Source organism: Podarcis erhardii (genome assembly GCF_964252035.2).
Source record: "Podarcis erhardii genome assembly, chromosome: 4".
NCBI lineage: Eukaryota > Metazoa > Chordata > Lepidosauria > Squamata > Lacertidae > Podarcis > Podarcis erhardii.
Window position 1 is genome coordinate 25,100,118 of NC_138508.1, and position 23,587 is coordinate 25,123,704.

The 23,587-nt window shown below is 42.2% G+C and overlaps 1 protein-coding gene across 2 annotated transcripts in view; it reads left to right on the forward strand.

The window, feature by feature from the left end:
- IFT88 (intraflagellar transport 88) overlaps positions 1-22,116 on the forward strand; it is a 38,143-nt gene extending 16,027 nt beyond the window's left edge. For both annotated transcript variants that reach the window (XM_081860290.1, XM_081860291.1), the window contains exons 17-27: positions 2,007-2,093; positions 8,659-8,845; positions 9,318-9,426; positions 9,635-9,785; positions 11,392-11,507; positions 12,628-12,680; positions 14,585-14,650; positions 16,214-16,320; positions 20,977-21,037; positions 21,596-21,697; positions 21,844-22,116. In XM_081860290.1, coding sequence (XP_081716416.1) covers positions 2,007-2,093; positions 8,659-8,845; positions 9,318-9,426; positions 9,635-9,785; positions 11,392-11,507; positions 12,628-12,680; positions 14,585-14,650; positions 16,214-16,320; positions 20,977-21,037; positions 21,596-21,697; positions 21,844-21,965 — 1,161 coding nt within the window. In that variant the 3' untranslated portion in view covers positions 21,966-22,116. The remainder of the gene's footprint in view (positions 1-2,006; positions 2,094-8,658; positions 8,846-9,317; positions 9,427-9,634; positions 9,786-11,391; positions 11,508-12,627; positions 12,681-14,584; positions 14,651-16,213; positions 16,321-20,976; positions 21,038-21,595; positions 21,698-21,843) is intronic.
- The last annotated feature ends 1,471 nt before the right edge of the window (positions 22,117-23,587 follow it).

A 23,587-nucleotide genomic window follows, 5' to 3' on the forward strand; every position in this document is an offset into this window, starting at 1 on the left:
TAACAGAATTGATTTGGATAGGTGTGTTTAGGATTATAGCCAGATATTCTTAGCGATAAACAAAAACCCATGGTTGAGAGCTTCCATAAAACCTAAGCGTAAGTCACGCACATCTGAAATGCTTTCCCGCCGCACCTCTGAAATTAATGGTTTCTTTAGATAATTCATTGTAATGAGAAAAATGTTCTGCTATAGTAGAAGTATGGACTTCCTAAGTGGTTTGCTGGGGAGCAATAAACTTGAGCTAGCCCCATGTGTTTTGCATATGCCCTCTTTTGCACCTCATAAATTAAGACAGTAATGCACTTTGTGCTGGAAACTGTAAACCTAAAATATACTTAAATTCTTGGCTTGCTGCTTTAAGGTACATTCACTTTATAGTAAGCAACTGAATTTCTGTGCTCCATAAACTTCTGTGTAGGAGAAAACGGAGCCTGGTGAATTGTAACAAGTATTTTTATATTGTAGGAAAAAATGAGTCAAACTGAAACTGAAAGAAGTATAACTTTCCAAAGCAAAAATGCGGTGGCGGCTGATATGATTATGATCTACATTTTTTCAGGAAATTTTGGAACCTTCTTTTAAAAAGCAGTGAATTGCATTTATTTTAATTCCTGCTCCATGCACCAACATAATTTAAGTTCCAAATGTTTAAAAACAAAGCACTTTGTTAAGACTACTTGTACCTAGTGTAAATACAAATCCAATAGTACTATATTCTTTCTCCACATAGTAGAAAGTAGGGAAAACTTTGCTTAGGAAGAAGGAAAAGAGTTATTGTTGGGCTGCTTGTTTTTGTTTTTGTTTTTTTTTAAGTAGAGATGTGCTCTAAAGCACTGCAAAGCTGGTATGCACAGCTCTCGGTTCTTGTTAAATTTAGCAAAATTAAGCATCTGCAAGAATAGCATTATATGTCTGTCTGCTGTGGCAGAATTTTACATAATTAATTACCTAATCATTATGTTATTCCACGCTATTCATTTCAGCACAAAGGAATCACAATGCAATTGGAAAAGAAGTGATCAATGACATATTTGCGGACAAAAAACAACAGCAGCAAATACTGATCATATGTGCAGGATTGATTTCTTTTTCAGACATGAATAAGCAAACATCAACAATTTTCACTCCCATTTCCATTAGAATTCTCTGACATCCCTAGTTACATCCACACTGTAGTGACATTCTCTGTTGCTGCTGCCCACAAATTCCCCCACTTAGGATCAGGGTGCCAAAAATGCAGCCATGAGCTGGCGTCATCAAAATCCAGTAATTATTTTGAAAACAAATCACTTCAAGAACCTTGCGTTTGTAATACAAAATGCATACAACAAATTAATTTGTTTTAAATTAATGATTCAGTGATGTCTACAAATTTATTTATTAAAAATATAATTCAGGATGGAAAAATACAGTGTGAATCCAGAATAAAAATGTACTTATCCTGGTTTCTTAAGACTGGTCATTGACCATAATAATAAAGATTTGGTTAAAACAACATAAAATAAAAATACAATAATGTCTAAAGCTATTAATCGTTAAAGATCTTAGTGCTCCTTATCTTGAGACATACTGTAGATCTGTTTTATAGCTGCTGAACTTACATGGCTTTCCTCAGATCATTCTGGGACGTAAAATTTCCAGTGCATAGTTATGCACGTTTACTCAGAAATCTGTTCCTTGCCCCTTCTCCCACTGAACTTCAGGGAAGAGGGCTTGACTGTAGTATATAGGCCTCTAAATGCATTTACTTGGGGAAAAGTCGCTTTTGATTTTATTGGAGCATCTTGAGTATTAATGAGTTTCAGATTGCTATCAAATGTGATTCTGTGATCTTAAACATGACACATACTATCATGCTTTATGATGTTACACTGACAGATAGACACTATATCCTATCCTAAGTGTTTATTTTGCATTGCTTCTCACTACAGAAAAAGTGCATCAACCCCAGTTTGCTTGAATGGTTTAACAATGTGAGTCACTTTATTATTACTTGCTTCTAGGCTGTGGAGACTTTAAAGATGTTTGAAAAAAAAGATAGCAGAGTTAAAAGTGCAGCTGCAACGAACCTTTCGTTTCTTTACTTCTTGGTGAGTGAATGTGTGGAAGGTGTATTTCAGTTAATTTACTTAATCCAAGTCTGAGAGCATGTGGCCCCTTTGGATTTAATATATTTTGTCTTAAATTCAATTAGTAGTGGTTTTGAAGATAATTGTTGAACACATTTATTTGAATTAGAATGTTAAAACTGCCAACTCAGCTTCATTTTAATTGTTTCTTACGGTTGCATCCAACAAAGTCGCCCTACTTCTGCTTGTGCAATGGGACTTTCTTTCCTCCATTCCCTCACTCAAAAAACCCCCTTCTGCTCTGGAAATTTGGGGGAAACCCCAGAACAGATTTACTGCAAGCAGTGGTGTAGCGTGGGTTGTCAGCACCCGGGGCAAGGCAAGTAATTTGCGCCCCCTAACCCTGGATTTGCGCCCCCTAACCCTAACCCTATCCCTAAACCCCAGATGTTGCGCCCGGTGCGGCCGGCACCCCCTGCACCCCCCACGCTACGCCACTGACTGCAAGAGAGGAGAGGAAGGAAGTTCCATTGTGAAGGTAGAAGCCCTTGTGTTGATAGAATACATTCATTGGATACAACTCTTAATGTTCTTGTTGTGTATTGAGTCAAAGGATTTTATATCTGTATTATTATTGTCTGTAATTGAATTAGGGTAAAGTAACTGCCTTTTGGTTCCAGAGGGTACAGCTACTATTGGTTCATTTAAGCTGCTGTATTTGGATCCTCTGTCTTATTGGTTGCCTCCAAAAGGCAGGACTGTGATTGCCTGATATTGTTCCCTCCAAAATGTATCCCTTCTAGCTTGTTCCCTGTCCCTATAAATGTAGCTCTCCCCTCCTCAGTTTTTAGTCTTGTTGCTTTTAATAAAGAAGTATTACTAGAGAACTGTCTCCAGCATATTATGTCAAGAGAGCTGAAATCACAAACCCCACGTCACAACAACTGGCGACGAAGGTGGGATCCGGAATGCTGAGGAGCGGTTAAACGCAGCCCTGCCTCAGAGTCCGGATTGTAGCTAAGAACAAGACTCACTGGCCGGCTGAGAAGACGACCCTGCCCACAGGACAATGGAGAGTCCAAGGGTATTGGAGCCCTTCCAGCCATCAGAGCCCCACACGTGGGAAGACTACGTCGAACGCTTCGAGTTCTTCGCAGTGGCTCAAGGGATCACCGATGCCAGCAAAAGAAGGGCCACATTCCTGAGCTACTGTGGGCCTGAGACCTTCAAGCTGGCCAAGGCATTGCTTGCCCCAGCGAAGCTAAGTGAGACATCTCTCAAAGATATTCTTGCCTGCCTAACAAGCCATTTAGCGCCTACTGAGACCAAGATGGCCCGGCGGCGGATGGAGTTACATAAGAGGCAGCAGCGTGCTGGGGAGTCTGTATCTGCATTTCTAGCTGAACTGCGGAAGCTCGCTCAGCACTGCGACTTCCAAGATCTGGAAGAGACTCTCCTGGATCGGTTTGTCGGTGGTCTGAGCAGCAAGAAAGCCAGAAGACGCATCGTGGCTAAAGAAGAGGTTACCCTTGCTTCAGCCTTGAAGGAGGCCACTGCCACGGAGAATTATGAAAGAGAGGAGCTTGATGCCAGTCGCAGGGCCCCTAAGCCACAGATAGAAGTTGCGCATGCCATGGACGAGCTAGAGGCTACTCCGAGCCAGAGCCCAGTCCGTGGGGTCGAGTCAGTGCGTCAGGCCTGCACAGTGCACAAAGATCACCGAGGCAGGTGCCCTGGTTGTGGTGGAAACCATGAGCGGAAGAGTTGTCGTTTCCGGGATGCTATGTGCCGGACGTGCGGAAAGACAGGTCACTTCGCCAGGGTCTGTAGATCGGCGGCGTTGGGAGCGACAGGAGCACCTAGACTGGAGCATCGCAGATCGCCCACAGCAAACCATGTTCTAAAGGACTGCCACTACGTAACGGAGATCAACGGGAGGGTCGTGCAGTTTCCAGCGCAAGGCAAGGCACACGTCAAGGTGAAGATTGAGGGTCAGCTGTGCGACATGGAGGTGGACTCCGGATCTGGATTCACTATCGTGTCGGACCAGACCGCGAGGACATTCTTCCCCAGGGGTAAGTTGCCCCCTCTGGAGCCCTTCCCGGCAACTTTGCAGTCATACTCAGCGGGCCGCATCCATGTCATGGGAATGTGTGCCGTGAGAGTACAGTTCCGGGACAAACAGGCGGTACTGAAACTGGTGATTGCGAAGGGCAGTCGCCCCAGTCTCCTGGGCACTGACTGGTTCCCCGCCCTGGGACTGAGTATATCAGGGCTTAATTCAATCCAAACCTGCCCTGAGATGAGCGAGGCATTATGCAAAGAATTTGCTGGTCTCTTTAATGGAAAACTGGGTTGTTATAAAGGGCCCCCAGTTGACTTCGAATTGGACCCTGGGGTGGCCCCAATCCGACTCAAACCAAGGCGAGTACCATTTGCACTGCAACCCAAGATTGAAGCAGAGCTGGATAAATTGGTCAAGCAGGGAGTTCTCTCACCCGTGGACTCCGCTAAGTGGGAGACTCCAATCGTCACGCCCCTTAAAGCAAATGGGGAAGTCAGGATCTGTGCTGATTACAAATGTACTATCAATAAGGCACTCAGGGGAAACTCATACCCCATTCCAGTCGTATCACATCTGTTGGCTAAACTGGCTGGGGGCAAGGTGTTCGCCAAAATTGACCTGGCACAAGCTTACCAACAGCTGCCAGTAACCCCACAATCAGCGGAAGCACAGACTATTGTCACACATAAAGGGGCGTTCAGAGTTAACAGATTACAATTTGGAGTTTGTGTGGCCCCAGGGATTTTTCAAGGGCTCATGGAACGCCTGTTAAGAGGTCTGCTGGGGGTCTTGCCATTTTTTGATGACGTTTTGATTGCTGGAAAAGACCCACAGGAACTGGTTGCGCGTGTCCGTGCAGTGTTGCTCAAGTTCAAGGAGGCGGGGTTGCAACTAAAAAAGGAAAAATGCAGTTTTGGGGTGCCAACTGTGGAATTCTTGGGGTTTAAAATTGATGCATCAGGCATCCACCCCACAGATGCTAAGGTTAAGGCCATCATCGAGGCACCACGACCACAGAACAAGACGGAGTTGCAGTCATTCCTGGGACTTATTAACTTTTATCATTCGTTCTTACCCCAGAAAGCTTCGGTAGCTGAACCATTACATAGACTGTTGCAGAAAAAGAATGTGTGGCGATGGGGGCAGGAGCAGCAGAAGGCTTTTGACTCCTTGCGAGGAATGCTGAGTAGCAAGAGCGTCCTTGCTCATTATGATGAATCGAAGCCGCTGGTCCTGGCATGTGATGCCTCTCAATACGGCCTGGGGGCGGTGCTGAGTCATAGGGAACCGGATGGGTCGGAAAAGCCCATCTCTTTCTATTCCCGTACGTTGTCGCCCACGGAGCGCAGCTATGCTCAAATTGACAAAGAGGCGCTTGCAATTGTGACAGGAATCAAAAAGTTCCATGATTATGTGTACGGTCGCCATTTCTCCATTGAAACGGACCACAAACCACTGTTGGGGTTGTTCAACCCGAACAAACAAACGCCACAAATTCTCTCCCCCAGAATGTTGCGTTGGTCTATATTCCTGAACGGGTTCCAGTACACCTTGACCCATGTGCCGGGAAAACGGTTGTGCCACGCTGATGCGCTGAGTCGATTGCCCCTTCCTGGCGGGAGCAATGAGGATCCTGCTCCAGCGGAGCACATAATGATGCTGGAAACACTTCCGGGGGCTCCTGTAACGGCTACTGATATTGCTGAGAAAACGAAGAAAGATGCTGTTCTCTCCCGTGTGCTCACTTGGGCGGGGAGGGGGTGGCCAGGTGGTCCGCATGAAGACAAATTCAGGCCTTATGCGACAAGGCAGCACGAGTTATCCATGCATAAGGGTTGTCTCCTGTGGGGAGATAGGGTGATCATCCCAGCACCACTGAGAAACAGGGTTCTTGAGACGCTTCACATGGGACACCCGGGACACCCGGGAATGGTCAGGATGAAGTCGTTAGCCCGATGTTATGTGTGGTGGCCTGGAATGGACCAGAACATAGAACAATGGGTACGAACATGCAAGGCATGCCAAGAGGTGCGGCCAGAAGTGGCCAGAGCACCAGTTCACTGGTGGGAGCAGTCCAGATCTCCCTGGAGCCGGCTGCACTTAGATTTTGCTGGGCCATTCCAGGGGAAGGTCTTTTTGGTTATCGTCGATGCATATTCCAAATGGTTAGAAGTGGCGATGGTCCCTAGCATGGCATCAGCTGCCGTAATCAAGGTGTTGAGGCAGCTGTTTGCAACCCATGGGTTACCTGAGACCATTGTATCAGATAATGGGGCAGCTTTTGTATCCCAGGAATTCAGGGCATTCTTGGCTGATAACTTCATAAGGGGGGTCACATCCGCGCCCTTTCACCCATCCTCCAATGGGCAGGCGGAGCGCATGGTAAGAACAGCCAAAGAATCCATTGCGCGCTTAATGGAGGGTAACTGGTCAGCTCGCATCGCGCGAATGTTATTTTTGCAGCATGCGACGCCATGTACTGCGACAGGCAAGTCGCCAGCTGAGCTGCTCTTGGGTAGAAGATTGGTAACGGTGTTGGATTATGTCCACCCGGATAAAATGCCAAACCGTAATTCAAGAGCAAACCCCCAGGCTGAGACTGACACAACAAGGTATTTCGCCCCTGAAGATCTGGTCTGGGTGAGGAACTATTCACGAGGTTCGCGGTGGGTGGCTGGTGTGGTCACCCGGGCTAGTGGACCTGTGTCCTATTATGTGACCTTGGAAAATGGGCAGGTTTGGAAGAGACATATAGATCAGCTGAGGCGCCGGGCGCTCAGCAGGGAGGAGTCTGATAATTCATCCCTGGCTAACGACGCAGAGCTGCAAGACCAGAGTGAAAATGGCCCAGAGGTGCAATCACCAGGGGCTTCAGCAAATGAACTAGGGTCTGCTAGTCCTCAGGATGACGAGGTACAGGTAGGGGACCCTGAGATGTCTGGGACTCCATCTGTTCCTGACGAAACCCCTATAGCAGCCCCCCTACCACTGGTGACACCCAATCCAGAACCGGCAACACCTGTTGTCAGGAGATCAAGTAGAAGTTGTAGGACCCCACAGTACCTGAGAGATTACGTCTGCTGTGCTCACTAGGGGGGGGGAGGGGTGTTGTGTATTGAGTCAAAGGATTTTATATCTGTATTATTATTGTCTGTAATTGAATTAGGGTAAAGTAACTGCCTTTTGGTTCCAGAGCGTACAGCTACTATTGGTTCATTTAAGCTGCTGTATTTGGATCCTCTGTCTTATTGGTTGCCTCCAAAAGGCAGGACTGTGATTGCCTGATATTGTTCCCTCCAAAATGTATCCCTTCTAGCTTGTTCCCTGTCCCTATAAATGTAGCTCTCCCCTCCTCAGTTTTTAGTCTTGTTGCTTTTAATAAAGAAGTGTTACTAGAGAACTGTCTCCAGCATATTATGTCAAGAGAGCTGAAATCACAAACCCCACGTCACAACAGTTCTAACACTTGGATATATTATTCTAATACCAACACTGCACATTTTGAGAAGCTCAGTCTGCATTAACTGAATAAAAACTCATCAAGAACTTCAGTAGAATCTTGATTTCACTTAATGCAGCCCACAAATCTCCATGACGAACCTGTCGCAGTGCCATAGACCTCTCTGTAAAAACAAAAAAGAATCATGAGTTCATTGTGATCTTTAGAGTGCACTGTGGTGTTATGACAGTTGTCATGACATGACAGACCTCTTCAGATGCCAGAAGTAGACTGAAAATGGAAAAGGCAGAGAATATTATTTTAATATTGACTGCCTGCCTAAGATGTGATCAGTGCATTGTGGAAGCTCATCAGACTAATTGTGTATGATAAGAGCAGTAGAGGACAAGGGAAGACACAAGCCAACGCCTGCTTTTTCCCTCTCTCACATCCAGTGGGGCAGGAAGAGGGGCAGGGGGGCGGTTCCATCCCTGAAGGGGGTGACATCGCCGCGGGCGCCGCCATTGGGATGCTCTTGCATGGGCAACCGCTGCCCCCATTGTGGCACTTGCGCACGAGCAGCACCCCCATTGGGACGCTCGTGCAGGTGACATGCCACGCCCCCCCCCTGCTCCAGGTGCCAAAGCCCCTAGCTCCGCCACTTCCCACAACCCACCCTAAGAAATGATAATGCAGATAACACTCTTGGGTGGCTTGTGTAGTTTAGGACATTGCCCATGGAGTCATGGATGCTGGATTGGAGCATATACCCTGAACAATAGCTCTTTGTCTGGACTTCCTAGATTTGATTATTGACATCAAGAGCCTTGAGACATAAAGGAAGAGAAAAGCTATTAAAGTCCCTTTCCCAAAATTTGCTATAGGATAGAAGGATATTTGGAATGCTGATGTTAAGCTTGTTTCCCAGGTTTAATAGTAAATGGAATTTAATGATACATTTTTAATGAAATTTCAGAAACAGAATCTCTCCCATCTCTAATTTGATCAGTGTACTGCTTGTGCCAGCAAAGTATTGAGGATGCAAAATGGCAACTGCTTAATTTGTATTGTGTTTAATTCAGGAAAATGAATTTACACAGGCAAGCCACTATGCAGATTTAGCAGTTAATTCTGATAGATACAACCCATCTGCTCTCACAAATAAAGGAAATACGATCTTTGCAAATGGAGACTATGAGAAGGCTGCAGAGTTCTATAAAGAATCTCTAAGAAATGATTCTTCGTGCACTGAAGCGCTTTACAACATTGGTAAGTCTAATATACTTTATGATAAATTTTGTGCTTGACATTCTGGTTATTATATGTATCCTTTTTAGAAGGGATTGAGGGACTACTTTTGAGCTTTATTATATCCTTCTGATTAAAGCTGTATTAACTAACGAAATAGTAGTGTGTGATATAATTGCAATTGTCTCTCTTTAGAATCTGCTGTCCACACCGATGCTGAGACAGAGTTTCTGTCTGAGCAAGTTTTCTTATCTCTTTCAACACTGACATATTGTGGTGCTTTTAACTGGGGTGAGGGGACACGAGAGGTACCCCTTCTTTTTTAATGTTTATGTATTGTTGTTTAACTAATGTGCCTTTACACCAGCTTCTTGTACATAGGATTGCTCCCTTATTTCATTTTCCATAATAAACATGTTCTTAAATTTCTGCTTCTTCATCTTATGAGTCAATGAGATTTGAATCTTCCCATTTAGATGACCTTTGTTTTTAGGTTTAACATATAAAAAGCTGAACAGGTTAGATGAGTCATTGGATTCTTTTCTGAAGCTTCACGCTATCCTTCGAAACAGTGCCCAGGTTCTCTTCCAAATAGCAAGCATGTATCTTTTCAACAATTATAGAATCAATCATATTACACACTAAATCCTCTGTGTGTCTTTATAATGTAATAAAGATCTTTTTGAAGGAAGGGCGGGATACAGACTTTATAAATAAATAATGGTAAAGTGTATGATTACCTGAAGATTGCAGTTAAATTCCTATGCGTCAGACTCACAGCGAGAAGTTCCTTAACTGGTGGTACTTCAGATATGAATTAATGGAGGATCCTAATCAGGCCATTGAGTGGCTTATGCAACTCATCAGTGTTGTTCCAACGGACTCACATGCATTAGCAAAGCTTGGAGAACTCTATGACAGTGAAGGCGATAAGTCTCAGGCTTTTCAATATTACTACGAGGTATGTGCTTTTGCCTTCTGCAATAGGCATACAATGCAAAGGAACGCATGCTAGCTTAAACTGATGCTTTGAAAAGGAAATTGTATATAGTAGACATTTTTATATAAAGTAGTAGTGTTGAATCTAGTTTGATGGTCACATTCAAGTATACATAAAGCATAGGTCCCAATATGACTAATCCAACCCTCTGGGTTGGAGTCAGAGAACAATAAATAGCAGAGCTCTTACAACTTCCCTCTCCCAACTTGCTACAGTCCCCTCTGTAAATGTGTAGGGTGGGGTACAGGGGGCTTCAGTGGTATGGGAAAATCAGAGAATTTTGTCGGGGATGTAATTCAGAAGGAGAAATATCTTTCTGTTTGCACAATACAATCAAACTTCAGTTGTCGAACATAATTCGTTCCAGAAGACTGTTTGACTTCCGAAACATTTAACAACTGAGGCGCGGCTTTCGATTGTTTGCAAGAGCTTCTTGCACTCAAGCGGAAGCTGCGTTGGACGTTCGAGTTCTGAAAAACTGGAGGGTTTACTTCCAGGTTTTTGGCATCCGGGAGCCAAAATGAGCTGTTGAAGAACTGAGGTTTGACTGTATTTTTTTGGATACATATATATGAATGAAAGAGAATTAGATATAGTTTCCTATGAGCTGCAATATTCAAATAATGGCTCTCTTTTTAATTCCTTGCTTTTAGCTGTAGCATCAACTAAAACTTTCCTACTGCAGCATCAAATAAAACTTCTGTATTTCCCTAAAAACTTCCTTCTGTCTTTTAACCACACAGTGGCCCTTTGAATCACCATTCTCATTCTGTTCTTCCTCCTGGCAGCGGCTAATAATAATAATAATAATAATAATAATAATTTATTTATACCCCGCCCATCTGGCTGGGCCTCCCCAGCCACTCTGGGCGGCTTCCATAGAAACCAAAAATACAGTAAAATATATAGCTATGTTGTTGTTTTTTGCTTGCACAAGGAGCAGCACGTTCTGTATTATTTTTTTAAAAAAAATCATAACAAGAATGGATTTGATCTGATATTTTAGCTTTTAGGGCAGCAGTCCTAAACACACTAGGGGAGTAACTCCATAGAGCATACTGGGATGTTTTTACCATGTGGAAGTGCATAGGATTGCACTGTAGATGTAGCTTATTGTTGTTGTTTTTTAAGTCAAGACAACTAAAAATATTTTTCAATTGTGAATTTTACCTTTCAAAATATAAAATACACTGCTCCAACAGATTGGCAGGAAACCTGTCCTGAATACAGCTTTTTTCAAAATTGTAATGTAATGAAAAAAATAAATTATATAAGAAAATGAAGGTGGAGTGTATCTTTAGTTTCACAAAATAAAAATGTTTGAAAATAGGACATGCAGAAACCTACCTCAGCAAAGTTTTCTAAAATGTCTTTTTGCTATTTGCAAAACCTGCTGCATTTTCTTTAGGGATTAGTTAGTGTATTAGCACACTGCTCTCATTCATAAATTACATGTTTTCAGCATCTGGAGGATTAAACACATAAATGAGTAAGATATTTCGAAAGCAGAATAAATATGTTGTTTATCACTAATGTTGTATTTCTTCCACCTTCTTTATTTTGTCAGTCCTATCGGTATTTCCCTTCAAACATTGAGGTCATTGAATGGCTTGGAGCCTATTACATTGACACACAATTTTGTGAAAAAGCCATTCACTACTTTGAAAGAGCAGCACTTATTCAGTAAGCAACCATTCATGATGTTGTTATTTTTGTTGTTGTTGAGTGTTTAGACCAGTATCATTTGTAAGGGGACTTTTTGCAGTACACTTATATTGGACACGGGGGAAGCACATTGATATATATTTATGTATTATGCTACATGTAAATTATAGAGTAATTTGTTTGGAGTTTTAAAGGAAGGAATTCTAAGACTTCAGCTTAAGCCGAAAGGCAGCACTGAGCAAATGCATCTACTTAGGTGGTCTTCATGTGATCAGAAGGTTTGATTACTCTGGATGACTTTTTTCCTAGGACTGCATTCATAAGAAACAGGAGGCAACATTCTTTAACAATCCTAGCCTACCCAAAGATGTTTGCTATATGAGAAAGTTTAGATTTATTTCCAGTGTTTGCTGCAAGCCACATAAGAACAGCAACAGGAATCACAGATAGCTACAGAGATGCTTCAACCATCATGTCCCCTCCCCAGCATCTCTCATACCCACCCTCCCAAAGACAAATTAATTGCTTTGATAATTTTAAATCAAGAAATGTTTAGTGAGGACAATATACTAGATATAAAAAAGCTATTGGATTTGCTGCAGCTCATACATAAACCAAAATTGAGCTACCTTGATCAACGTTCTAACTTAGCCTGCAGCAGCCTCCTTATTTTATTTTTTAAAATTCCCGTAAATGCGTTTAATTCTCACCAGCTGAAATAGTTGAACTTCAGTGTGCTTAACATTGGCTGGGACAATATCTTATATGTGAAAAGAAAAAATGTTGGGCTCCATCTACTAAGCATACTGTACAATCTTCAACAACGTCCTTGCCAGATTAAAAACTGGCACGGTAACTTAATCCCAATGAATACCATATTTCACCCTCATGCTGGAATCCAAGCAAGGATTCATTTGGGTAAAAATTCACTTGGTGAATAATTTCCTTTATACCCTTGATGTTTAGAGCAAAGATGCATTTATTTAATTAATATCTTGCCACTCTTCCCAAGGGAGCTCAAGGCAGCAAACTAAATAGCAAAACAGTACCAAAAAAAAAAAACCCATGTAGAAAAATAATTATACCTTAAAAACACTGAAACATTTTATGAGTAACACTTTGGCATCTTTACCTGCAGACCAACTCAGGTGAAGTGGCAATTGATGGTTGCAAGCTGCTTCAGAAGAAGTGGTAAGTCTCCTTTCGTATCTCATGCTGACTTTGATAATCGTATTTCACTGTTTCACAGTGTTTAACCATTGCAGGCAATCGAGAGGGTCTTTTTTTCATCCTGATCTTACGCACATTTACTCAGAGATAAGTTCAATGGGACTTACTCCCTGATAAATATGTATACGATTGCAGCCTTAATGTGTAACTGGTTTCATTACGTGTTTTTATTTTGCATTTGAATACTTAAAGAGCGTGCTATAATGTTTGGACTATTTGTAAAGTAGGTAGATTATTAAACGACAGGGGTTGTAGTCAGCAAAGTTGACCCGTTAACGCAAGGACTTCAGCCTGTGCAATGGGATTTCCTCTCCCTGTGCACCCCCAATACATTTTTTGGGGGGGTTTCTCCAACCCTCCAGAGCAGATAGGGGGTGCAAACAGGAAGAGGAAGCAGGAGAGGATGTCCTGTTGCACAGCTGCAAGTCCTTGTGCTAATGGGACGACTTGGTTGTATACAACCTGTGATCTCATTTTCCACATGTTTTTCAGGACAGTGGGTCCGGTCTTTCCTCAATAGCTGTGGTTCTGTCAAGGACCCTGTTGCCTGAATAATACTAACCCTGTAATAGAGAGGGACAGCATTCTTGTATTATTTTTTTACAAATGGGTAACAATAAAAATGATATGTTTGACTATCTAACATCTTGAATTCTGAAATGACCAAAATGCAGTTGAGATGTAGGAAATCTTTGATCTCTTGGCATATTTTTTCTTTAGTTAAAATCAGCCATGATAGGGGTAGGATATGGATTAGCGTTGCAATGCTGTGGAGTTTAACCCTTTCCCTCCCCATACCGTTTCCTGAAATAAATTGTCCTTCCAGAGCTACTCTTAACTGCAGAGGATGAGGGAGACGGGTACCCACATTTTCCCATTCTGCAGCTAATAACAGCTTTGGCAGAGCAGACAGTTTTAAGCAGTGACAGACTTTGGCCTTTAAAATTTTAGCAGTGCCAAAATCCCCATCTCTCATCTTCCATTGTTTGTCATTGTTGTGGCACCCCTGCAGAGCCCTCTCGACTCAGAGCCCAGCGCGGGCAAACTGGTTGTGCTCCCCTAAATCTGCTTTTTTAAAGTTGGGAAACACTGTGGTGGGAAAGAATTAGACTCTCCCTCAGCCCTGCAAGCCAGTCCACCCCTTGCCCAAGCTAAGGGATGCTGGAGAACCTCTGTTTCTCATGCAGAGCTGTAGCTGGGGGCAGGCGAGTCTAGCCAGGGTTTCTGCCCTGGGTGAAGCCTCCAGAGGGATGCCATTGAGGCTCCCAGCCTCCTAGCATGTCTGGTCTGCAGACGGAGAGAAACATGAAAAAGTGAACAGCAGCCACAAGCTCCGTCCTGAAGAAGGCTTATTTACAATGTGATGCAGGGAGAAGGAGAGTTGGAAAATCTAGAGAAGCTGTGGGGCTCTCCCCAATGAAGAAGATAGGATGGCCTGTGGGTTTGCTACTGTGTGAGAAATAAATTTGGGGGGGGGCGGGAAGCTGAGGAAGAGAATCAGTTGGACTAGATGATCCTTGGGGTCCCTTCCAGCTGTACGATTCCGTGATCCCTTCAGAACTTTGAATGTGTTTAAATAGCTTTGGTTGAGTCATTTTACAGTCTATACATGATCTACACACAGGAAAGTAAGGGGTGTGTGAGCATTTTTCCTGCCAGAGACAGTTCCCTGGCAAGCTCTGGTCAGCCCAGCTGCATTAGGATTGTAATGGAAGGGCACTTTCTACTTTAGACTCGCAAAAAGCATTTCTTCACCTTACACAGAACCTAAAATGACTACAAAATATCTTTGACCCGGGTGACAGAAAACCTAGTTTTGGCCCTGTCTCATGGTAGTGTCTCTGTGTGTTTTATATTACTAACAGGTAACTACCAAAAAGCTCTTGATACCTACAAGGCGATTCACAGAAAGTTTCCTGAAAACGCGGAATGTAAGTGGTTTTATATGATGCACCTTTTATCCTAAGCACACTTTTTATATTGGATAGTCTTAAGGCAAGGGGAGCCAATAGCATGGCCTCCAGATGCTGTGGATTTCAACTCCCGTCATCCCTGACCTACTGACTAGGGAGCTGAAGACTGTGTACACAGCATACATTTAAAACACTGCCCCCCTCTCCAAAAGAAGGATCTTGGAAATGGTAGTTTACTCCTAACAAAGCTACAATTCCCAGCGACCTTAACAAGCTACAGTACCCAGGAATCTTTGGATGGGGGGAGGGATATGTTTGAAACGCATGGTGTATATGCAGTCTTTGTCTACATACAACAACTGGAGGGCACCATGTTGGCTACCCATGTGCAAAGTATCAATACTTGCCTTAACACAGTGATAATCATGATCCATTTGTGATAGGTCAATGCCATCTATGTTGCTTCTCAAAATAAACCTACAGCCACCAGTCATGCCCTCATATGGCTCTGTGGTTAGCGCATAGCTCCTGCACGAGCAGGCTTCCCAGTGCTCTTCAAACAGAGGGAGCCTCTCCATCTGAGAATTTCCTGCTTTGGGGTAAATAGGAAAGATGTGGAGAAAGGATCTTTTCTGGATCTCTCATGTTGAAATCTGGAAGTCCCATTTGCATAAAAATCATTGGATATAGGGCTTCTCTGTAGTGCATTGCATGCATAGTGCAGATGGCATTGGTGGGATACACACATGGGACTTCAACAAATGGCTTGTGCAGATCAACAGGTGCTGATATTCCTAACATGTATGAACAGTAAGTAAATTCAGTTTATGAACAACTAACTTTCAGTATGCTCATTAAAGATGTTCAGTATTCTGCGTACAAAGAGCCACTGACACTGGCTCCCTTGGATATATTCAATGCTCCTTCCCCAGTGTTCAGCATTGTAGGTAGCCATTCTAGCCATTGCTTGCTCCCATCATCATATCAACTCATCTAATCAGTGAGTTCAAACGCATCTAATGAAATGGACTCTGGCCACAAAAGCTTATGCTAGAATAAACATGTTCAATTCTAAGGTGTCACAAGGCTTGTTGTCGCTTTTGCTACCACAAACTAACATGGTTAGCCCATTAATTTTTTAAAAAACTGATCTAATAAATTACTTTTCAACATATTAGACTGTTTTGTGTTGTTTTCTTTGGGCTACAACTGCCACCATGGGCTTCTGCCCACCTCCATATCTAACCATGGACCTGTAACTTATTATTGTATTACCATTCTGCATATAGGAAAGTATTTTTACAAAATCCCAGCTTGTTTTTATTTAAATGTATTTCTTTTCACAGCTTCATTACTAGCTCTTTTTTACTACACTTCTGTCATGTTTGCTAAATCATATTGCCACTCAATAAATACAGTGGTCACAATTCAACACAGTAAAACTACTTAATCCATTGAAATCACAGGGCTTAATTGCAGTTGGATTGCGGTCATTGTTGCTAGGCTGTGTGCTCTGCTTATTTTTTCAGCTGCTTTTAAGTCCAATAATGGCAACTAATGGTATGACTTTTATACCACTAGGTTTACGCTTTTTGGTCCGACTCTGCACAGACATGGGCTTGAAAGAAATCCAAGAGTATGCAACAAAGCTTAAGAGAGTGGAAAAGCTGAAAGAAATAAGGGAACAGGTATGTTGTGTCACTTAAACAACTAAATCTCACTGTTTCTCAAAAATCTGTAAAGAATGTTCTCTTAAATTGCAATTTGTATAAGGAGCTGAGGTGCGGCTGATTCTTCCTTTATTGCAAATGTTGCTCACAAGAACGGAAATCTTGGTATCTTGCTTTCTAAAGCTACTTTTTATGCTTCTGAACAAGCAGCTGTTTTCTGTCCTCAATGCAAATTAAGAAATGGGTGGTAAAATATAAACTTTTAGAGGTTTGCGATTTAATTAGTCTGTCTAGGACCGTCAAACCAAAATTTCACTTCAAATACAATTCTTAATATAATATTTAGAACAGAGTTATTGTCTACATCTTACTGAGCTTGCTGGACTATCTGAGGCTGTGATCAGTGATCTATCTATGCTCAGTAGAAACATACTTTGGAATTAAAAATAAGCCCACCAGCATCTATGTTGTGACACAAACTGATCTGCATCTGTCATAAGTCACCCATTGTCCACTCCCATAACAGTTGCATACAAAAAGGACCAGCCAATATACAGTGTGCCAGGAATGGCAATACTTAGTATGAGAGCTGGGGTGGTGCAGTGGTTAGAGTGTCAAACCAGGACTTGGGAAGCCAGGGTTCAAATCCCCACTTGCCATTAAACTCACTTGAGCGAGTCCCTGTCTCTCAACCATTAGAAACTCAGATCAATTCACATGCAAAACTAGGTAAACTGACTTTGTTTGTTTGTTTCGTTTTTCTGAGTGGCTGATAAATCTTCAGGGAAAATGCATTGCTGCAGGTTTTCATAATGGAATGCCCTCCCCCAGAGTACCTCACCTGACAAAAAGTTTGATGCCTTTCCTTTTTAATTGCCTAGGCCTTCCAGAATATTTTGTAGCTATTTTTTTCTGTGTGTTTTATTTTACAAGCTGTTGTGTTTCTGCAGATTTCACGTTTTGTTTTGTGTCTGTATTTTCAGTCTTAAGTTCTACTTGTTGAAGGGGAGGGAGGTACAGCCCTGAAAATAATAAGCCACGCACAGGTTATTGATAAACAGCGAAAGGATCTTGCCCACTAGGTGTAGGCTTTGGCTGTAAAGTCTTTTGGCTGTACCTCACACTGCTCTGCTGCTCAGTACCTAGCAACTACAGTACTTGGAAGGATTAAGGAACAGCTTCTACGATATCTCTTGAATACTGCTAATGCCATTCTACGATAGCATGGATCATACATTCAGAACTGTTGCTTTAGTACGATAGTTTCAGTTGAAAACATTAACTTAATAGTCTGTGCACCTGCACAAATTCTGTAGAGTTGTTCATGTATTTAGTCAAAGGTATTTCCATCTGTCTACAAGTTCATGACCTAAGAGACCTTACAGCCAAAGAAAATTTTCCTGCCTGTTTTTATGCTTCCTACATCAAGCTGACCTAGCAGTTTCTTTACAAGAAGTTGCTGAGGAACAGCTTTTTAAACACCACATATTCTGTGATTTTAGATGAATGTATACCCACACATCTTTTTTTTAAAAAAGAGGTTTGCAAAATATGCACTGGCGCTGGGGTGAGATTTGTTTTTCAAGCTAGCAATTAAAGGTTAACCTTGGATCCATGCACCTGTTGATTGCAAATTCAAATGTTGATTTTTGCACAATTGACAAAATCCATATTGTGAAAGTGGGATTTATAATTAAAATCCCAATCAGTCGTGACATTAAAAAGTGTTTCTTGAGCAAAATTAGCGATTATAAAATTTATGCAGCTGGAAAAAATCTTACCGCCTTCCTCATTCCAAGAAAGTGCACTTTCCCAATAAATATTTAACGGTTTTCATTTTAGAATTTACACTTTCCAACAAATAAATTAATGTTTTTAAATTCAGTGCCAAGTATATTAGAAACATAAAACCTGGAGGGTGGCAATTTTTTTAATGTGTTCCCTACAAGTTTGCAATAATAAAATAATTTTGGATTTACAAGATTTTAATATGCAGACGTTTTCTTGAAGTGCTGTTGAAGAATATCTTCACTATTTTTTCAGCTGAACCTTCCAACTGTAATATAAGGCATTTTTCATCATCTGTTTTATATGAACCTGATCTAAAATAGCATAGATTTTATTGAAATCCCTTTGCTGAACCTTCCAAGTCTATGCGAGCATTGTTAGGTTCAAGATTTTTATTACGTGCAACTTTTAACATCGTGTTTTAATTATGCCGTTCAGTGACAACATGCCAAGTCCACTTCACTGCAAATTTTATTATATCTAGAAGTAAATGTACTTGGCAACTAGAAGTGCAATCTTACTGATTTCTTGGATTTGCTTAGGAATAAAGTTGATTCACATATGTATGTTCATCACTTGGTGGCTGCTGTGTTCAGTGATGACTGTGTTCAGTGAATAGATCCTGCATAAATAGTAGAGTGTTAGGACCTGAAACATCACCTCTGTCATTGATGATTTAGCTGAGTTTCCTCCATTGCAGGGGGTTGCACTAGAAAGATGACCCTTGGGGTCTCTTCCAGCTTCTATGATTCTGCTTTTCTGTTTCAACAATGTTTCATTATGGTCCTATCATTTTATGTAATTGTATTTTGTATAAATTATAAAAAATATATATAAAACATGTTCTATTTGCAAACCAAACATTTAAATAGCTACATTTAAATAGGATGGGGGGAGGCATAGGCGTAGCTAGGACTTTTGTTAGAACCTCAGATTTGTGTTGGTTTTTACTTATTTGGGGGGCAGCTGCCACCCAGGCTACGTCCGGGGGGGGGGCACAGGAAGGAAACGAGGTTGGCAGAGGGACATGGTTGGGGAAAGGTTGGGAAACACTGCTGTAGAGGACATCAGGCATGGAAAAGTTCAAGTAATCGCTGATGTAATTGGAGCACACTCTTAAGTACACTTCTGATTGTTCCTTTGCAGTCCCATTTTGAACTTTCAATGACCATATGAAGTCACGTCCTCCACAGATGGGCAGCCCTACCTGCCTGTCCAAGTGGCCCTCAGTCTTGTCAAAGCGGCCCTTGTCCAGGATATGCTTGCCTTGCCTGAGGTCAATGCTTGCTTCATTTCCCCCTGAACCGTTCCAACAATCTCACTGATGCTATTTTAGTTTGTCATCTTAATTTTCATGCTTTATTATTTTCTTTTTTAAAAAAAAGATTTTATTATTTCTTACTACTCTGGCAGCCATCCTTGGAATATAATTTATGAGGTGGGGTTTGATATAAGTGACATAAACAAGTAATAGGTACAGTGGTACCTCGGGTTACATACGCTTCAGGTTTACATACGCTTCAGGTTACAGACTCCGCTAACCCAGAAATATTACCTCGGGTTAAGAACTTTGCTTCAGGATGAGAACAGAAATTGTGCGGCATCAGTGGGAGGCCCCATTAGCTAAAGTGGTGCTTCAGGTTAAGAACAGTTTCAGGTTAAGAACGGACCTCCGGAACGAATTAAGTACTTAACCCGAGGTACCACTGTAATCAGAAATCTAATAGCTGCCAGTCATTAAATATACAGCAGTCAAGAATGGAGAAATCTAGTGACGTAGGCACAGGGAGACAAAACATGGATGACAGAGAGACAACATTAATTTGAATATTGGAAGCTGCCTAATACTGAGTCAGACCATTGGTCCGTCCAGCTCAGTATTGTCTACACTGACTGGCAGTGTCTCTCCAGGGTTTCAGGCAGGAGTCTCTCCCAGTCCTACCCAGAGATGCTGGGGACTTGGAACCTTCTGCATGCAAAGCAGATGCCCTACCACTGAGCTGTGGCCCTCCCCAGTGCCACCTTGGGATGGAATAGCCTTGCAGGCCAAATGAGCACAGTAGCCCTTCTTGAGATACGCTTAGGGTTTCAGCTTTAGGGTAAGCTTTCCACTGGGAAGTTCTTTTCCACATGCTTCACAGAAACAATGGGGATTCCACAAGACGATGATGGTGCTCTTGTGTGATTCTCATTCGTTTCACCAGAGTGTTGGACTGGAAAGCTTTCCAGCATGTGGAGCCCATCAGACCCTGAGTAGGAAGCCAGGGAAGTACAGTTGACTGAGTGTTTGGTTTGTTTATTTGCATATTTAGCTGTCTTGGTCCAAGATGGTCTGAGAAGTTTAGAATTCATTCCAGTACACAGAGTAAAAACTGGCATTAGCGTTACACACGAATCTTCTTTGGTGATCACTTGTAGCCAAGTAAGATTGTCTTCCATAAACATGGTTTGAACAGTGAGTCTGTAAGTGACTGTGGAAGCCAATTCTGCATCCACACGTCCTTCCACAGCGGGGACATAGGTTTTCAGGAGGGAGTTGATCGCAGCGAGGGTTTGCCAAACGTGCCTTCCTCTTAGCACGTTTCTCCCTTTTGTCCTGAGTTTGAGTGTCTTCAAAGCCCATGACACCTTTGATAAAGGCTGTTCTCCAATTGGAGCGTTCAAAGGCCAGTGTTTCCCAGTTGTCAGTGTTTCTACTACATTTTTAGACACAAATATACTGTAGTGTGTTGAACCTGCAACAAATCCCCACTCAGTCATGATGCTCACCAAATGGCCTCGCTATCCAGCAGAAGTGTGAGGTATACCTTGTATGTTAAAAGTAACAGAAATGATTGGTGATAATATTAAAGAGCACTTCTGTCCCTTTCTTCCTCTCCTCCCTAGCGTGTCAAGTCTGGTAGAGATGGCAGTGCCCGGGCACGCAGAGAAGGCAGCGGTGGTGGTGGTAAGTGCTGCTCATATGCTGCCATATTTAAGGTTTCTGAAAGCAAAGAAAATGTGATTCCATTTATTAGTCCTGCTGTCTGCATTCTCTCTGTGGAGAGGGAGATGTGGATCAAAGGAGCATTGGAGAATTGTAGGGAATGGGGTAGAACCTGTGAAAGGAGGTGATACCTAAATAACACTACTAAGAATCCTGATGTACTTTAATTTGTTAAGATAGAGCCAGTGTACTGGTACTGAGTCAGGAAAACTGTGGTCCAACTCAAGATGTGATCAGTACCAAAACCTATTCATGGTGGTGGCTGTAAGGATTTCTGAGTTCACACTTAACGATTGGTATTTGCTTGTGGTTTCATATCCTGGTTCGTAAGCAAGGATTAAACCAATAAATCAGAAACTGATTTAGCAGCCCAAGATTGTTACATCTGAAGCATATGTGGCATGCTTTAAATACTGTTTTTATTTTGTTTCATATCGAACAGAAACACATAATCTTTGGTCTCTCATACGTGCCTTTATGGTGTAATATTTTGTCTAATATTCTCTCCCCTTCTGTCAGATCCTGGTAGCATCACGCATAAAGGGGAGCGTCTGAGTGCTAAATTGAAAGCTTTGCCAGGAACATATGAGCCCTATGAAAGCAGTGGTAACAAAGAAATAGGTAACTGATGTTTCCAATAGCTTCCTTTGAAACAAAATACTGACTGTCAGAAGGCACCCTTTTTCTCATGCAATTATTAAAAGTTAGAGACTGTGTTGCTTTTCTTTGTAAAAAATGTGTGTTTCTACTTCTCTTTTAAAATTTAGATGCTTCCTATATTGACCCACTTGGACCACAGGCTGAGAGACCAAAAACTGCACTGAGGAAAAAAATAGATGAAGATGAATTTGCTGATGAAGAACTGGGAGATGATCTGCTTCCAGAATAACCTGTAGCTCAGTATAGTAACCTTAAAAGCTTTGAAAGGAAAAAAAGAGAAATGTTTCTTACAGGTTTTGATAAGGTTGTGAAGTTCTTATGTTTATTTAAGCAATGTGTATATGAACTGTGAATTTTGAGTAAACTGTTTTTATAAAGCACGATCTGAATGTTCCTTTGTTACTCATACAGATTATCCCATGAGGGAGGATGTCTTTTCTGAATATTTGGGAAGATTAGGTAAAGATCTGGCAGGACAACATATAGTGAGCATTATGGAAATAAGAGCAGAAGGACAATTCTAGATTAGAACAAAGGACTATCTAGCCAAGCCAGCCAGCTACCTTTGGGAAGCCTACATGCAAGGTCTGAATGTAGTAATCTTCTCCTACTCCTGTTCCCCAGCATGCTCTCTCTGACCCTGAAAATAGAGGCATCTAACTCAGGGGTAGGAAACCTAAGGGATGTGGCCCAATCGGCTTCTCATTCCGGCCTGCAGATGGTCCAGGAATCAGTGTGTTTTTACATGAGTAGAATGTGTCCTTTTATTTAAAATGCATCTCTGGGTTATTTGTGGGGCATAGGAATTCTTTCATCCCTCCCCCCTCCCCCCCAAAAAAAATAGTCCGGCCCACCACATGGTCTGAGGGACAGTGGACCAGCCCACGGCTGAAAAAGGTTGCTGACCCCTGATCTAACTAGTATCCACATGGAATATCCTAAAACCCCTAATTTGATGAATATCCTAAAACCCCTAATTTGATGATTCATTTTATGGGAGCAAATTCACGCTCTGTGAAGAAGTACTTCCTTTATCTGCTCTAAAGTTTCCAACACACTCAGCTTTTTTGGCTAGCCCGGGCTCTAGTATTATAGAGAGGGAGCAAAATTTTTATCCACTTTGTCTGCATGATGTGCAATTGTATACACCCAAGTCATTTTTATTTTGAAAGAAAACTTTTTGCCTTTAATATCGTCCTTGCGTAGGAATTTGTAGTGACTGCAGGAAACCAAGTTAATTTCCGCTGTTGTCAATGCGATGGAAGCTGCCACCACTTGCCAGGCTTGCAGCTCTGAGGTTCCACTACAAGGGTAGATAACGTGGTGTCCTCCAGAAAGCGTTGGACTACAACTCCCATCAGCCTCAGCCAACATGGCCGACTGTCAGTGATGACGGAAGTTGTAGTCCAGTAACTTCTGGAGGGCAGTGTGTTGACTTCCCCTCTTCCACTTCATTGTGAGAAGTTTTCAACGATTTATCATCGCCTCCGAAGATCCAATTTACCTTAAAGGTACTTAATTGCATTGTTCATGTCTGGATTTCATCACACAGTGTATTAGGATCTTAGACTGGAATTCTTTGTTGGAATTCCAATCTGTTCTTGAAGCAGAAGGAAAATGAATGTGCCAGATGTTTCCATGCTGGCATCACCTGCTGTTGGGACATTAGTCAATTGACTAAAGTCCAGTATTATCAAATATTCCAAGGTTCAAATCCTTACCTGGCTCTGAAAGTTACTAGGCAATGCTGGGCCTGTCAAAGACTCTCAGCCAACTACCTCACAGGTTTATTGGAAAGGTAAAATGGAAGGGGGGGGCGATGTCTACTACTCTTACTTCATTAGGAGAAAG